The sequence below is a fragment of the Bombus pascuorum genome, chromosome 13 (assembly GCF_905332965.1).
Source record: "Bombus pascuorum chromosome 13, iyBomPasc1.1, whole genome shotgun sequence".
Lineage (NCBI taxonomy): Eukaryota > Metazoa > Arthropoda > Insecta > Hymenoptera > Apidae > Bombus > Bombus pascuorum.
In genome coordinates, this window is record NC_083500.1 from 4478963 (window position 1) to 4496065 (window position 17103).

The 17103-nt window shown below is 38.3% G+C and overlaps 1 protein-coding gene across 1 annotated transcript in view; it reads right to left on the reverse strand.

Moving 5' to 3' along the window:
* Positions 1-16322, reverse strand: part of LOC132913755 (uncharacterized) — a 161333-nt gene extending 145011 nt beyond the window's left edge. The window contains exons 1-2 of the mRNA XM_060972287.1: positions 16053-16322; positions 6774-7283 (exon numbers count right to left, since the gene is read on the reverse strand). Coding sequence (XP_060828270.1) covers positions 6774-7011 — 238 coding nt within the window. The 5' untranslated portion in view covers positions 7012-7283; positions 16053-16322. The remainder of the gene's footprint in view (positions 1-6773; positions 7284-16052) is intronic.
* Positions 16323-17103: the final 781 nt, after the last annotated feature.

Below are 17103 nucleotides of genomic sequence, written 5' to 3' on the forward strand. Positions count from 1 at the left end.
TATTTCATTAATGGATGCAAAGTTTCCACGTCAAAGAGAATAATAAATTTGATTTATCAAAGAGGAGAAATCAATAATTATCATCATGTTATATTACCCCACGAATGTTGGATGAATCCAACATAACAAACAAAAATTTGCCGACTTAGAGAATGAATATCTGCGAAGAATTATCTTCGCGGTCAGATATCTACCAACAAAGAAAGGAATCTCGGATTAAGGTAAAATTTTATCCGAATCTGCGAATTTCCAACTGCTCGGCGATTTAATTTAGAGTATTCAGAGCACTCGTTAGAAGTTAATACGACTCCGTTAGTCGCGTTTTGCCCGTTTATTTTCAATTTTCCTCCCTTAAGCTCCCTCCTCTATTTCTCTCTCTCTCTCTCTTTCTTTCTCGCCCTCTGTCTCTTGGCTTCTTTCTCCAGTTGGCAACGAAAGCTTTCTTCCGCAACAGTTCTACCTCGTCCAGAAAGAGTCGTCTCGAATGGGCGCGTTTTCTCCCCTCCCCTCACCCCAGAGAAAGCGGACAGCACTCCGCGAGCGGAATTTTAAACGAGTGGATCCAGGAAATTAGGAAGATTTGATCAGTCGGTGCTGGAATTACAAATAATCTCATTATTGTGGCGAGGGTGCACTCCGCGTCGAGACAGTTGCAATTTATATTGTCGAATTTCCTCCTTCTTATCCATCGCTAAAAACGCGTACACGTGGCCAGTAAACTGGGGAGAAAGAAGTCATTAGACGATATAAATTGGCGATCGACGACTCTCGAGCAATCCTTTCGAGAAGTCTTCTTTTTCTTAATTAAGAGGAAGATTTAGCAGCAAAGGGAAACTAACATTGGAGCAAACATTTTTTATGGAATAAACGGGAAGAATCACGTAAGTTTGATAATTGTGAAAAATGGTTTTGTACGCTGAGAAATAAAGGAATCTCTTAGGAATATGTATTAATAAAATGATATATATCTACTGGAAGAAATTAAGGTTTCTGTAGCAACATTCTGCAAACATTCTATGTGATTTTCTCTCGAGGAAAATTGTTGGTTACATTTTTGCATCAATAGCGTTAATTTTTGATTAGGTGTGAATGGAATAATTGTACTTGTATGCGAACGTTAATATACTGAATAAAACAGCGGTCTTTAGGAGACGGCATTGCACGCTCTTTGCCCATATACCACTCTGAATGGATCTACTAAATAAATTAAGGAAACCTCCTTGGTTACTTGGATACCCTACATTGCAAACTTTCTCCGACGTGGATTTAAAATTGTTCCTGAATGAATCGCGAAACAACTTTTAGTTTTAAGTAAAATTTCATAATTTAAGAAAGTATCAAAGATTCATTTGTTATTCTGCAAAAGCACGATCGAAGCAGCTTAAACTCAAAGAGAATTGTTGTTGAATTTCCATCTCCACTATCGTATCTAAATAATTAACAACTTCGTTAATATTTGGTTGAAACTTTAGACTCGAAGTAGGTAGTCACCGTTTCATTGAAGTTTCTCTTTTCAACTCCTACTTATAATTTCTAAAATCTAGCAATGAGTCGATGAAACCATCAGCTTCCAATTAGAAATTCACAATGAACGTACCACCACTGTTTAGTTATTTATATTTATATTTATGATTCATCAAATGTGTATTTCGATGTTGGAGAAAAGTAGAGCTCGTTACGTTCCCGACAATTAATTACCCTTGATAAAACTGTGAAACGACAACGATTTGTCTCCATTGAGAAGGCGACTTATCAGGTTGTACGGCTTACGATACGCGCGAAGAAGAAGAGTCAGCCGATAGAAGAAGAAGCGGAGGGCGAAAATGAAAATAAAAGACAAAAGACAGAATTGCGACGACGGGCTAAAAGAAATACACACACCACTTTGTCGTCATTCTTTGGCTATCGAGCCATTCATCAATTGTTTTATAATATCGTTACGTCGTTTGTCAATGTTTTTGCCTCTGCTCCTTGAAAAATGAATTCGGAAGCCGTTTACGGTTCGACTCTGGAAACAGCTGCCGAGGAAACCACGGGTCTTTTCGCAACTAATCGTTAACCGTCCACATGGAAAATGGCTGAATTCCTTTTTCGACCGAGATTCTAAGCTCTACGTGCGATCGTGCTTCGGTGGCAAATTGAAGGAAATTTCTCCTGTTTCTTTATTGCGGGAGTAATAGGATTTCGTCGAGTATATGAAGAGTGTTTGGGAACTGATAAAAATTCGACTTACGAATACGTATCTGGTTTAGAGTGTCTGAACCATTTGCTTGAAATCGTATGAATAAAATTGGACGGACGTATCTGAATGCCTTTCAAGGATGACTGTATCCAGTAGAGAAAGCAGAAAATTGTACGAAGAGAAAATATACTGTGCAAGCTTAAAAAATGAGATCTGGCGAAAATGGTATATTTTAAGTAGCGTTTAACGCCTCGCATTAAGCAATAAAACGAATAGCGAAACTCCAAATTCCCCGGGATATAACCGGAATGTGGTCACTGTATGATTCGCGCATTGATATACAGTTTAGTTACTTGTTCGTGACGTAATTTGATTACTTTAAAGACTGCCATCATGTTAGTTAGCACGAAATTGCGGTAATCGGTCAATTAGCGTGGTTTAATCATTTGCAGATCTGCCAATCAGTACACCCTTGTATTCGATTGAGATCAATATGCGACATAGAATTGGGCTTAACGTTACAGTCAACACATAATGCTGATCATTAATGCGAATAGCACTATATAATCCTGTCAAAGCACTCTGTACCGTTCGATTTTAACAAGACATTATACCTTCCCATCGATACGTCAAAAATTCGCGAAACACGAATCTCTAATTTAAAAAGGAACGAAAATACAATATTAATTTTCCAAATAACGCACGAATATCTATCAATATTACCCAGTAGCAATATTAAATTACATAATTGCCGATCTCCCGACCATTAAATCACGTTAACCTGTATTTTCCCCCATCGTGTTCACAATTACGTTGTCCTAGTTTCCACGAGTAGGCGATCAGTAGTAACAGTACGAGCATAGTCAGACAGGAAAGTGGTAATGTCTCGCAACGTAGCACCGGCTCGTCGCTATTTCGGAACGATGCCGAGCATTTTATTTAATGTCTATCATTAGTCAACGATCCATTGGAAATCAGCGTGCTCGTCGCGATTCTTACGAGGATTCGTCGGCAGCGGAACGAAAACCGACCGATGATGAAGATAATAAGGACTCGTTAGCAACCCTGGTAGATTTTGCGGAAGACCGAGCTCGCTTCCCAGGCCAAATTCTACCAACTTTTTCCGGCCCGATTGCGCCCGCTTCCGCACGCTCTGCGAGATCAGCTTTTTAAAATGCCGGTAATTTCCATTTTTAACGAGCTAGGATGGAATCCCCAGGCGTTACGTCAGATTTATCTTCCCCGCTCTAACGGGTCTGATCGCATAAGGGAAATTAATCGTGTGAAACTGGAGGGAAAACCTCCGCTGGGCTTTTCTAAGGAAAGAAAAGAAAATGGACTTTTGTTGGCAAGTGAAGAAAACGACGTATCATCGACCACGAAGATAAACTCGAGAAGCCTCTTGTAAGTTGCGATATGTTACTTTAACGTTCCTTTTAGAAATGACGAGACGATAATTTGAGAAATAACGAGGACCAGAATCATTATATAATATTATGTTATATCGTATTAAAAAGAATTTGTCTTTAGTTAGAAATTTAGTTTAGGTCGATAATTCTTTTCTTTTCCTCTCCTCTATCTCTAAAAAGAGAACAATTTTCGTAATTCTCTATAGATTGTCATTTGAAAACAACTAAATCGCTATATGGTTTCTTAAACATTCCTGGAAACTTTGCACACGAGTTTGATTTCCCGGTAGGTGAATTTCTCTTACGGTTGCTTCAAGAATCCCATCCGTGCTGGTATGTCAGATCGTGGAGACGAAGAAAAAAGAGAAAGACAACAATGCCGAACAGCACAAGACTCTGATCCCAGGGGGATACAAGAGGAACAGCATCCGATGTCTCACTTGCAACTTGGGCTGACCCTCTCCGTGTGTTTTCCTTCCATTCATCGAAACTGGATCTCAGTTCTGAACATCGCCAAGAAAACAACGGGAGAGAGTGAAATACAGAACTTTGGTCTCCGAGTTGAAAGATTAACCCAAGTTTTGAGATCGTCGTGAAAGACTGTGGCCATATGGACGAAAGAGATAAAACGTGGCTGGAGGTACTGTTCTTTTATAATTGAAAAGCAATGTCTTGACCATCCCATTCAGCTTCTAAAGGTATAAGAAAATAAGCCTGTCCTATACGAAAAATCGAAGAATCGCACACATCCACTTACATCGTTAATCAGTAGATAATAGCTAGGCTACAAAAAACTAAAACTACAAACAAAACTACAAAAAGGAACAGAAAGCGTAGCGATAAACTGATGTGTAACGTCGGCACGCCCATGCGAGGATACACGTACGACGTACATAGAGCGGATGGCAGGAAAAAAAATCTTGGACCACGGCAAGGAAAGTAAGAAAAAGGGAAGCAGACGAGGAAGACACGGACGCCGAGAACGTAGGAGAGCCAAGAAAAGAAATAAAAGTGGAAAGCTCCTGGTCGAGCGAGCGAGACGAGACAGCAAGGGAAATAAAAAGAAATTGTCATCGTCCGGGTGGTTGCAACCACCCTTGTAACCGTGCCCCTTTCTCTCGAGCTTTCCTCGACCCCGCTTTACAGCCACTGTCATTTGTTTTTACGTTCGCTCGACGCCGTTCCTGAAAATCCTTCGCCTGTCGCAAACGCTATTCACCCCTCCTTGTCCTGCGAGATTTCGTCCTAGAGTTGAGAGACAACGTGGGCCCGCTCGTCGAGAAAAGTTCAAACGCGGTGGCAATCTCCGGGATCCCCTCTCTTTTCTTCTTACGGAGTAAGAAGAACGCGCAAAGCTGACAGAAAATTTCGAAGTCTCTAGATAAAGGTGTTCCACCCTCCCCTGCTGCCCCTTCTGTTGAAGTTGCCACGAGTGGGCACGCTTTCTCAGAAGCGCGGAACGCGCGCGAGAACTTTCAGCGATGTTTTCTATATTTGTCGGTGTTGAACTTACGAGGAAAGTTTTCGGATGAAATTCTGTTCAACTGCAAGATCAACCGAGGATCTCGGCCAGGATTAACTCAGCTGGGATATTGACTTTGTGAAAATGTCTGATAGACATCTGTAACGTTCAGACTTTCTAGGAAACTATTCCCCTAGATGATTTACCTAAAATCGAGATCGTCATGTTTTTCCTCGAAACGTGCTTCAAAAAGTTTGACATTTCATTTTAGATTTCCTCGGTCGAGAATAGAATTTTTCGAAACTTTAAAAAGTATTTCCTCGATCGAGGAAAGAATTTTTTGGAACGTTGAAAAGCCACCATGGCATTGAAAAGATGTGTAATTCAGTTTTTTAAATTGGGCGACAATTTCATAGGAGAGCGAAAGGTTTTATAAAAGAATGAGGCTGATGGGAGATCTTGAAGATCTTTTGAATAGAGGTTTTCTGCTTGAACTTCGCGAAAAGTTTCATGAGAAAATAGAGAAAAAGGTTGAGGTTTGGCGAACGCTCGCCAGAAAGATAGAAGTTGAAGACAAAGGGTATCGCGTATTAATTCTGTCAGACTATTTAATTAGCAAGGCCTAAGTAGGAAAGATAAGAGTTTAATGAATACAGATAGCCTTGTAATCCTAACAGTTTTTCTCTTCCACCTTATCTGCTTCTTCGTTCGTTGTTAAAAGAACAATGGAACGAAGTGAAAATCTCCCAGCAAGAATAAGATTGTTACTTGCTACCGAATTTCTCTCACCCCTTTTAGTTTTTTTTTTTTTTTCTTTACTTTCCAGAATATTATTTCTCTTGTAGTATCATGGACAGATTGCCTAAGAAATATTGGGTGAACCATAAACAATGTTGCGAGAAAGCCCAAATGCTAATAGGCCAAAAGGGTCTGTTAACTTCAATGGGCCGAGCGGCCCATTAATGTGTCGTCGATCCTTCAGTCGAATAGTTACGCGAAAGAAGGCCTATGTGACCATGACCGCGAACGGTTGCGGAGAAGAGACAAAGGGATGCCTACGGGAGAAGGACGAATTAACAGGCAGTCGTTAACTCAGAGTCGAGTTGCGAGGAGTGGAGAGTTGAGTTGCCAAGTTGTTATGAGTCGTTAACTAAGAGTCGAGTTGTGAGGAGTGGAGAGTTGAGTTGCCCAGTTGTTGTGAGTTGTAAGCTATTAGTTGTTATTTGTGAATTATCCATTTAGTTGTCTTAGTTATAGCATATTACTGCAATTAGTTCACGTTAAATAACCATCGTAAATAGATCCATCTATCAATAAACTTATCATATAGAAAGAAATCATTGGGAACCCTAATTTCTAATATTTCTGAATAAATAAATCCTATATTCTAATAGGCCTATTCGAAGATTATGAAATCTATGATCTCTGCTTGGTCGTATTTTCAAAGCTTACTTAACACGTTTGTAGTCGGTAATTTTGAAAAAATTCTTAAAGAAAATCGAAAGTTCTTATAGTTAAAACAAAAATGTGTATCTGGCGAGATTGCAAATATATTAGAGTCACTGATATATGTTCTACCTAGTCATGTTTCACTCGCGGTGTTAATACAAAAATTGCTACTTTGTATTACATTTCGCCATATCACTTATCAACTAGACCACAACAGAGCTCCAAATTAATCCTACAAAAATTACATCAGCAAAAGGAAAAAGCTACTCACTCAATGTTACGTTGGGAGGCCCCACGATCTTCGGACAGACCAAGAAGAGCCCCAAGTTGAATTGCACACTCACGACATTGGCAAAGTTGCGTGGTTGAAAAGGACTATTCAATTTCTCCTCGGTGTGAAGCCAAGCAGGACCGACGAGCGCTGTGCTGAGAGCAGCGAGCGCCGCGATTCCACAAACCACGCCACATCTGGTCAATCTGATGCCACCAGGGCCACCCGAGCAGCACATCTTCGTCTATGGGATTCCGCACTCTCTTCAGGAAAACATTCTACATAATCTATGGAATCATCTCACCGATTTCAACCATCCTCTCCTTTCTTTTCGGCTAGAAACTTCTCGCGAACTTCGACACATTCTTATACGATTTGTTCTCAAGTTCAATACACTGTCTTTCTTCCTGCAACACTTTTATACTTAAAGTTTCACGTATTCATCATAGTGCGTCCTTGAATACAAAACGACGCTCCTGGAATGGTGTCTCATTGTTTCCGTTAAGCATCCTAGAAAGAACAACATGAAAAACAAAGTTAATACTTCATTGAAAACATAATTTAGATAAATAAATTTATATATATATACATATATTTATTTATATGTCGGAGATGAAAAGACGCTGGAGCCTTTCTTTCGGAATATTTAGGAAGGTCCCCAATACTTTAGTCCAGACTTTTTATTATAGTCGTACTTAAACAATAAAACTGAGAAATAGCTGTTCATGAGTTAAGTCAATTATGATTATCCGAGATTTATGACAGTGGGTTTGTGCTCGAAGTGACATAATAGGTTACTGAACATAGCCACGGTCACGGGAGGGACGTGTACCTAACAGAGGTATAAAGTAATTAAATAACTCTCCTCAAAAACAGAAATTGACCTAAGGAATACGGAGAGGAGTATATAAGGTCAGTTCCACTTGGACTATGGGGCAATTCGATAAATTCGACTAGAACAGAGAACGCTTGTCATCCCGTTGACCGTGTATTCGTTATCGAGCCTAAATTCATCGTCATAGACATCTCGATCACTCAATCATCGATATCACTTGTTAACTTTTGTAATACATTCCCATAAACAAACATCAACTGGTATAAGACAAATATGGACAACTAGCAGTAAGACTCATTACACGCTCCGTTTTCCAAAGATGATCCGACATATATTTATATAGGTAAATATTTCTCAGTGATTTCTCCTTGCAAAATTTTTGATATTATAAAAAGATAATATTACATGTCATGATTATTAAAGAAGATGAATATGAATATGATAAAGGCTGTCGATTTTCACAGCGAATCTAAACGTAGGATGTTTCAAGCCAGTGGCCATTTGTCGCTCAGCTAACGATACTGTCGTTCTCGTTCGACGAAAGCGAATAATCCGACCACGATAAGCGAGTTATCGAGGTGCCATCGAGTTTGACTTTATCGTACGCCTCTTGGGAACCGTTCTCGTGACCGTCGCGTGCCACCGCCATTTAATTCGCAATGAGAATTCTCGCGGTTGGTGCTCAACACTGATTCCCACGTTGAAACGAAAGTTGTAGTCGCGAGCAAATAATTGATTGAGGAACGTTTGCAATCAAATTGAAAGTTTTCCCTGTCAAACGCTGTCAGCGCGTCAACATCAAATAATTTTTTTCTTCCGTGCAAAACAAACTAAAAAGCGTTGACGTTATTGCAACGGTATGGAGTTACTTGATACTCGTTTAACTTTGTTTTTTCATCCAAATCCCATCTGTTTGGATTAAATAAAAATAGTGGAAATAAAATGAAAGACAAAACGAAATACCTCTGAAATAAATATTTGTTATCATTTCCTAATATCTGATAGCGTTTCGTTTCGACCAATCACTCTTACAGAAAACGAAGTGCAACGTAAAACTGATCGATGCTACAGTTCTGACGGGACGGCCGTTCATCGTTTTCGAAACTGGCATTCGGTTGAACAAAGAATAGCGCAGCCGGTTGTTTACCGGATCAGAAATGTCACTGAGCTAGTTTTATCGATGCTGGTGTCGGAACAGCGGATGTTCCGACACGGACGCGTACGGAATTCGTTGACTGCGAAACAGATCAGACTGACAACGGTCCGGATAGATGAAAAAGGGGGATGGAAAAAAAACCACCGCGTGAATTTGTTTTAAATGGCGAGCAACGCTAACTACCGCGACCAACCGCTTCATGAATGACAGACATATGCCCGCCTGGATTCCATTCGATCCTTAATATTCTCAAAGAAACCTGATCCAATCTAAATTTTTATTCCATTCGTTATGGATAAAATCTGGATTTATCCTGTTCACGGTTCAATTCCCTCTGGTACGAAGCTTGTTCAAAGCGAGAAAAGATAATGAAATTCTTGTTAGAATTGGGGATTTGCACGATAAATTAACACCGTTACTGATATTCCAGAGAATTAATTTTAATACTAGACGGTTTTGTCGAATTTTTCATCTTTTGGCTCACTGTGCGCGGAGATTATCATAAGACTCTAAGAATTTCTACTACTCCTCCTTTCGCAAGTTCTTTATCTGATAAAATATATGAAATTAACGAACACGCCAATAAAATTAGTATCAGCAGATTACGTATTGCAACTTTGTTTATATTTCGCCGATAATCATTATTTTATGTGTATTATTTTAGCAGATAACATACCAAGCGAGCCAACATTCCCGAACTTTCTCCAGACACGTCCTCCATAAAATGACAAACATAAATTATACCATAAAACCGTGTCTGTTCCTCGACACGTTTGAAACAGCATCAACAGCAGGAATGCCGTTTCGATTTTAAGTAGAAGCGTTTGATACCTGTCAGCTCGTATTTTTCACACTTGGCGTAATTTTACGATACAATGAAACCGCAGCTTATAACCGGTGACCTGATGTTTGAGCGACGCGCATGCAGCGGAATAAAGCTTTTTCGAAACGGCACCGGGTGGCATCGTAAACGGGAATTTACTTCCGCGAGAATATTTCCGTCTTCGTAAATATAGCCCCGGCGACTTCCTGTCGTCGCGCAAATTTCCGCAGAGAAGTTTACACCGTTCGCTCGTTCTAAGCAGCTGTGCCACCAGCACTCATTGAAATCCACAGATTTTCGGAAGTTACGCCTCGCAAATTGCCCCGTTCTCTTTTCTAACCGTCGTCGTCTACATCCTCGCTGTCGATTCAACTTTTCGATCGCGTTAACCCACTTTCCCTTTTTTGTTTATAATTTCTCCGAACCTTCTGAGGAATTACGGAAGCTTCATTAGCAAGAGGCAACGTCGATTTATCGACGAGTATTTTAATGAGCTCCTTTTAAAGGGCAATTTTATTCCTTTAACTGGGTCACCAGCGAGGGAACGAAACGAAACGAAAGACACAATGGCAATGAGAGATTCCTTATTTCTTCGAAGCACTAACAGCCAGAGAAATATCAGAGATTCCAGATATTAAAGACTTAGAAGCAGAAAGTGGTGATCCTATCGATCAAAGGATAATGTAAAGAACATAAAATTACCGTGTCGTGGAGCAAAGAGATGGCTCGGTAAAAGGTGTCGTCACGCTTGTACTCATTTTCCAATCGGACGTTTATTATTTTTGTTCCGATATAAAAATGAGTATTTACGGTCCGTTATAAAAATAATTATCCGATAATAAGAGTTTATGGAACATCAACGCAAAGTCGGTACTTCAACTCGAGAAATAAAAACTTGGTAGAAAAATGGATAGTCACGAGTCTGATGATTTACAGTCCTTGCGAACAATTAATTCATTTCGTAGTCTAATGAAAATATAAAATATGGTATTACCATTATTGTTTCGTTTTTTCTGCTTTTCTCACTCATAGACGATATCGAGGAGTACTAATAAGAATCCAATTAAATCGAACAGATATCGCAGACTTTGGAATATAAGAATCCTATTGCTCGTACTGCTCTCTATTATTCGGTTATTCCATACTCGTGCACGAGAACGTGAAGTAATACGAAAAAAGAACTCAAGTTTTCTCCGAGACCCGACCGATCCACCCACGATGTGGGAAATGTGGTGGCGATAATGGTATCCCTCCTAGCATCCGCATACCGCCATCACTAGCTGGGTGGTAGGCACCTTTTTCAACCACCGCGATAACGGCAATTGGAATTAATTTCTTCGAGAGCGGGCAAACGTTTTAATGGTTTCTCTGCATAACTAAAAAACCATTAACGGTCTGCACCTATCGTTTTCCCCAGACCGCACTGTTCCATCCAAGAATGGCGCGTTTTTCAACTCCCTTCAAAACGATTTTTGCTTCTCATCAAAATTCGCGGCTTCTTCCATTCTAGCTCGACAAATATTCAATTTTATCGTGTAACTTTCTCATTTACAATATACCTCCTGCTTCTACAATGAAGAAATTGTATGTTGGATGCAATTTAAGACAAAGAAGATAGCTCAGCTTAGTGAAAGACTTCAACGATATATTATTTTGAAGCAAATTCTTTGTTTAATTTTGTTTTCTTCTTGTGTTCTATAGAAAAAAAGACAATGTATTTGCTTTAACGTTAATTAATTTAACATGTGTAAAAAAATTTTTAACAGATAAAGTAATATTTTCATTAAAATGGTCATGTGATGAATATACTGTATACATTTGGCCCTGCTCAAAAGAAATAAAGTAACCTAGAAATCATGGTTAAAAGACGTAATTAAATCCTCGCCATATTTCATGCAGCTTTCATCTCTTTCAGTCGAAATTCATTGGTAACTGGCGAGGGAGAAGTTTTCGTTCAAAAGCGTACGACAGTTTTTCCAGGTCCCGGCGAAGAGCATTCCAAGAAAGCGAGAGAACATCAAAGAACGTTAGAACAACCGTCGGCATTCGCTCAGAAACCACTGTGGGATTTTTCAACTTTTCTCATCGGAACGTCGAACCTGTCGTGACAGCCGCAAACTTTTTCAACAAAAAAACCGATCAGAAAAAGGGAAACAAGGGTGTAAAAAGAAAGGAAGTCGAGGGGGCGCGTGTCACTCGTGAAAAGTGAACGAAGAAGACGAGAGCAAGCTTGGCGCTGATCTTTCCAGGCGTGAATCGTGGTGGGTTCGAACTTTTAATTACCTGATACTTAAGAAACGGTTTACGAAAAGAGAGAAGAAAAAGAGAACGGCGGCGAAAAAGAAGAGAAAAGTTGGAAAAAGAAAGAAGCGAATAAAATGGCCCGCGAAACGTGCAAGCCTAGGAGCGGCTTGCGTTTGCAGAACAGACTTAAATAACCACTCGAAACTGCTTCCTAACAAGAACGAAAATCTTTCGAGTATCCTTCTCGGACGAGGCAGCAATTTGAACTTCGAACGCTGCAACGCTCAGTTTTTTTCAATTAATTAAACCAAAAGTATTGAGAAGCCCTGGTCAACTCGTATAAATTGCCAAATGAGAAATGATCCTGTAATTGGAAACAATTTTTTACGTCGGTCGAGGGGGAAAAAAATATGAAAACTGTTGATTCGCAAAAAGCAAACACGTTATTGGAAAAATTCCAATACGAAGATGGGAAAGATGAATTGAAAGATATATTCTCCGAATGTTTCATTCTTTGTCGTATATGATTTTTCTTCTCGTTAGTTGAATTTCATAACATGCGCTCGATTTCGTCGACATGAAATTCTGATTTCACTGAAAAGATCGAATAAGCAGCTGCGGATATTATATTTCTTGCTGTATTGCTTTCAATCGCAAAATGATTTCTTCCTACGTTAGATTAATGCGAGAAAGCATTTCTTGTTATTTCTTCAAAATATCCTGAACAATTTTGTACGCCATGCAAGATTTTATCTGGTTTTGCTAGAACTGTAACTCGCAACTCTCGTGAGTAATGGAATGGCAATTCATTCTTGGACAAATTCAATAAGAGTCGGTGATCAATCATGGAGTAATGCTCATCGTGAAATCATTTGTATCGTTTTATCATTAAAGATAATCTATTACGAAGAATGTAATCCGCTTTACAATGCAAGATTAATCTTCCCGCGTGAACAAGAATAAGCTGACCGCGTAACTGGGCAATTATTCTTCTACACTCCTTTTGCATTATGCATAAAAAGAAACGCGAATATCGAATGAAGTATTGCAACAATAATAAATATTTCTGACATTTCTACGAAATAATCTCTAAACTTTACAAACAAGAGATTATGCAAAGAAATTAATCATTTCAGACGCAAATGCTTCCAATCCATACTGTCCCCAAAATATATCATGTGTCGTTAATGCAACGCGTTGCCGATTCCAAAATTATCAAGCAGAATGAAATAGAATTAAATTTAATGCAGGCAATCAGATCAGGGAATTGCTTTCATTTCATAATATCAAGTTAAAACGATCGAATGCAGCTTCTTTAAAATTCGCGATCAACGAGCAAACGCGAATCTCGCGGTTGATTTTTCGTCACTACTCTCCACGCGTCGACTCTGTATTTCCCAGTAGACGAGTCTCGGTATATTTAATTGAAAAACATGTAATTCGTAATTTCCCAGGAGAGACGTCCGCGTGACTCCTCTTGATCGTTAAGCTTCGCGACGAGAAATCCATAGAACAATTTCGGAATAACGTTGAGCCTTCTCCTCCTCGTTTCTCTGTTTCTTTTACATTTCTTCGCTCGTATAGATTCCAACTTAAATAAATTAACGCGCACCCGAGCCGCTTCTCTTTCCGTTTACTCGTACTTATTCCTGTTAAAACGTCGATCTTCGTGCTAAGTTTACTTAGGATCGTCCGATTTAAATCTCCGACTCCAGCATTCATTAAATTGGTCGACTTAAAGGAGATGAATAAAACTTCTAATACAATGAAGTTATAACTTCTTTTGAGTCCTGGCACTTATCCGTTTTAATAGCATGAAACAACTGGAAAAGTTTTATGGATAAAGGTACGTACGGATATTTTTCGAAAGTTTCGTAAAAGGTATCATGATTCGCTATGTTTATTTTTCATTTGAAATGTAATTTTTATACTTTGAAATTTGTTATTTTGCAAGAAGAGCTGGGCAAATGAACATAGTGGAAAACGAATAGCTTTGTTCTAACGATTCGGTGAAATATCAAAAGAGATTTAAACGCGACCTAGTTTTCAAAAGCTGCGGAGTTTCAATGTTTTTAACATTTTTTGTAATCCATGGTAACAAAAACGTTCATTATCACCATAAAACAAAGATTATAGCTGAAAGTACCGTGTATTGACGTTTGTAAATTACACATAAAATGTTCAAATACGAATAAAAATGATTGCGAACTAAAAAAACGTAGTTATAAAAATTAAAAAAACATTTTCACAGGAGGTTTAAAAAAATTCAACAAAAGAATTCTCTTCTATCGAAAAAATGTTTGAAGGAAAACACTATCGTTCGATTAAACAAGACTTCAACAAAAATGTCTAAATAAAATCTTAACATCCACTAAAGGTATTTCTGTGCTAATTACATGAAATTTTGTTTTCGCTTGTTTGTTGCATTGACTTCAATTTTTCAATAAATATAACTCTCAAATTTCGTGACAATTAACGTGTATGATCGTTCGATAACGTTTTCTCGTAAGATTTTTATACTAGCGTGTTATCATATATTTCAACGTTATCATTTATCCTCTTCACCACCATACTGACAGGTTCACAGTAAATAGTAACAGCGTAGCTCAGTTTCCGGAAATAAAAGACGTAAACAATTTGCGGGGAAAATGTGGCGTGCCTCGGCTTGCGAATACACAAGGGAATATTGAGCCGTTTATTTCTCTGTCCTGTGAATCATCTACACGGAGATAATAATTCGCCGACCACGAATTACAATTTATCTGAAAATGTTCTTTCACGGTTACAAAATTGAAAGTCACGTCTAATTAACTCGTAATTATTCAGTTCTCTATTCCCTTATTTCCTTCTACAAAATCTATTTAAAACACTTTAGTTTTGGTACAGTTGGTAATCTTTGTTTGAAAACTTTCATTATTTTTGTGTCTAGATTGCTGCTTAATTAAAAATTTCAATGTAAAAATTGTACAAACTGTATCATAATATATGTTAGAGGATACATTAATTGAGCTTAATTAATTTGATCATTTTCTAAGTTCCATTAATCAGAAGGTAATTAAATATCCATCAAATTCCATGAATGATTAATCTTATACAAAAGAGTCCTAAGACTCATTAATTACGTAAGTATTAATTTGAATAATCTGTATGTGAATATGAATATTATTTAGTTAGAGATAATTCCTCAAAGTAAAAGGAAACTTATTCCTTCATATATAATTTAATGGTTGATAAAATGACGAGATCCTCGAAATGAACGAAATAATATTTTTTCAATACCATAACGATTCCGGGACATGTAAACAGAGTCCCAAGTTTGTATTTCTTACAAAAAATTGTAAACACGCATGTTTACGAGATACGCATTGCAACCATGTTGTTATCAAAATTATAAACAGTGGAAAAACCTTTTCTATAATGTCTACATTAATTAATTAATTAATCTCTCTTTAGTTTGCTACATTTATTTAAAATCTACAATGGTAATAATTCATTTCATTATCTAAAGAATAATCCGTAGACCGAAGTCGGACTTTCGAGAGAATACCATGGTACAGAATCGTACAGAAAATATCAGAATAATATATTCATAATCCCCTGCTACACACAAAGATAAAAGTATCACTCGTTACTGTATTTCTCGTATGCACAGTATCTTCTGTTCAACTACGTAGAAAGGGAGGAATATTGCGTTCCAGCATTGTTAAATTAATGATTCAATCAAATCAACTCTCACGTTTCGATGCATATTGTAAAAGTTCCGAAATAAAAATGAAAAAAAATTCTACTATTGATTCTTGTTAAATTCGCGAAATTATTGAATTATTTCTGGTGTACTCCGATTTTCAAATAAATTTAATGAACTCCGTTTTTCATTAGTACGAAATCAAATCTTTCACTAGCATGTTACAAGCTATGGATAAAAATATACTGCAAATTTCAGGCATGTGTTCTTGTACTCGTTATAGTCATTATTTCATACACTCAAACACGTTAACCAATCATCGAGATTCTATTAATTCCGAAAGTTATTATGGAACACTGACACCGGTTTTATTAACAATCGATTCTTCATTCGAGCGATGCAATTTTTTAATACCAATAAACCCACATGAAATGCCATAGAATCCTATATTATCGACAGAGTCTAGCGTTAAAGCGTAAAAAATCTTGCATGAAAACCACTTAATTCTAAGATATCCAATTATATGTAAAACATACCTGTACTTGAAGTAAAGTCGCCGAAATCCAGATGTGCAACGTGTATGTAGAAGTTCCAGCATTCGATCACTATCCGTCAGGAATAGTCACGTTGAACGAAACATAAATGACGCGAGTGACTGCATAGTGGGTGGAGGTAGCCGATAGCACATTTGGACACTGAACTGTCACGAGAATATAACACACAGCTGTAACAGAGGCCTCGCGTTGCTCGAGAAACGTCGTATCAATCCGTTCGTACTCGACGGCGGCCGGAGGCGAACTGCCCTTCGTAACGCGCGCGCCACCACCTAAAGCGTGCCAGCGATTCTATCCGAGTGCTGCAAGGACAGGCGAACTTGCACGAGCTTTTTGCAGCGAGCTTTCTTCGGTATAAATGTGTGTGAAATCATGTCACAGTATGCTTTCTCAGATTTACAACGTCTATGATTGATTAGTAAAGCTATTCTGGCAATCCTAGTCAACCGCTATTCAATTTCAATTCTATAACCTTTGTTACGACCGTTCACGCAGAGACGCGGTCGCGAGGAAAACGCGTCAGCGAGAGGCGTAAATTCTCGCTACGATTCGTATAATCGACGTCGCGAATTAGTCGTTCCCCTGTTTCGGTTAAGATAACGGAAGTAGTTCAATGAATTTAACACTGTACTAACAGGTTAATATAGCTTGTATATTGAACAATAAATTATATAATAATAAAAATGTCACAAATTATTTAGTGATGAATACAGTTAATGCGTTATAGAAATTCGAGTCGACTTTACGATATCTCTCAATGAATTCGTTAGACTAAGCGACTTTAATTTCGATCGTCAAACCTCTCGATGTATGTCGTTTGAATCTTCAAATGAGACTGCCCTTCGACCATTTCTTTGTCTTCTCGGGGAGACTACCCCCACTACGCTCGGGTCACGTCACCGTTCGCGCCTATGATCATGTATGCCACCTTCTTTGTGTGCATGAAATAACCGACCGAAATCGACATTTTTGGAACTCGCTGTTTGGTGACAACTATGCGCTCGTCGATACATTGTATATTTTCCGTCGGGCA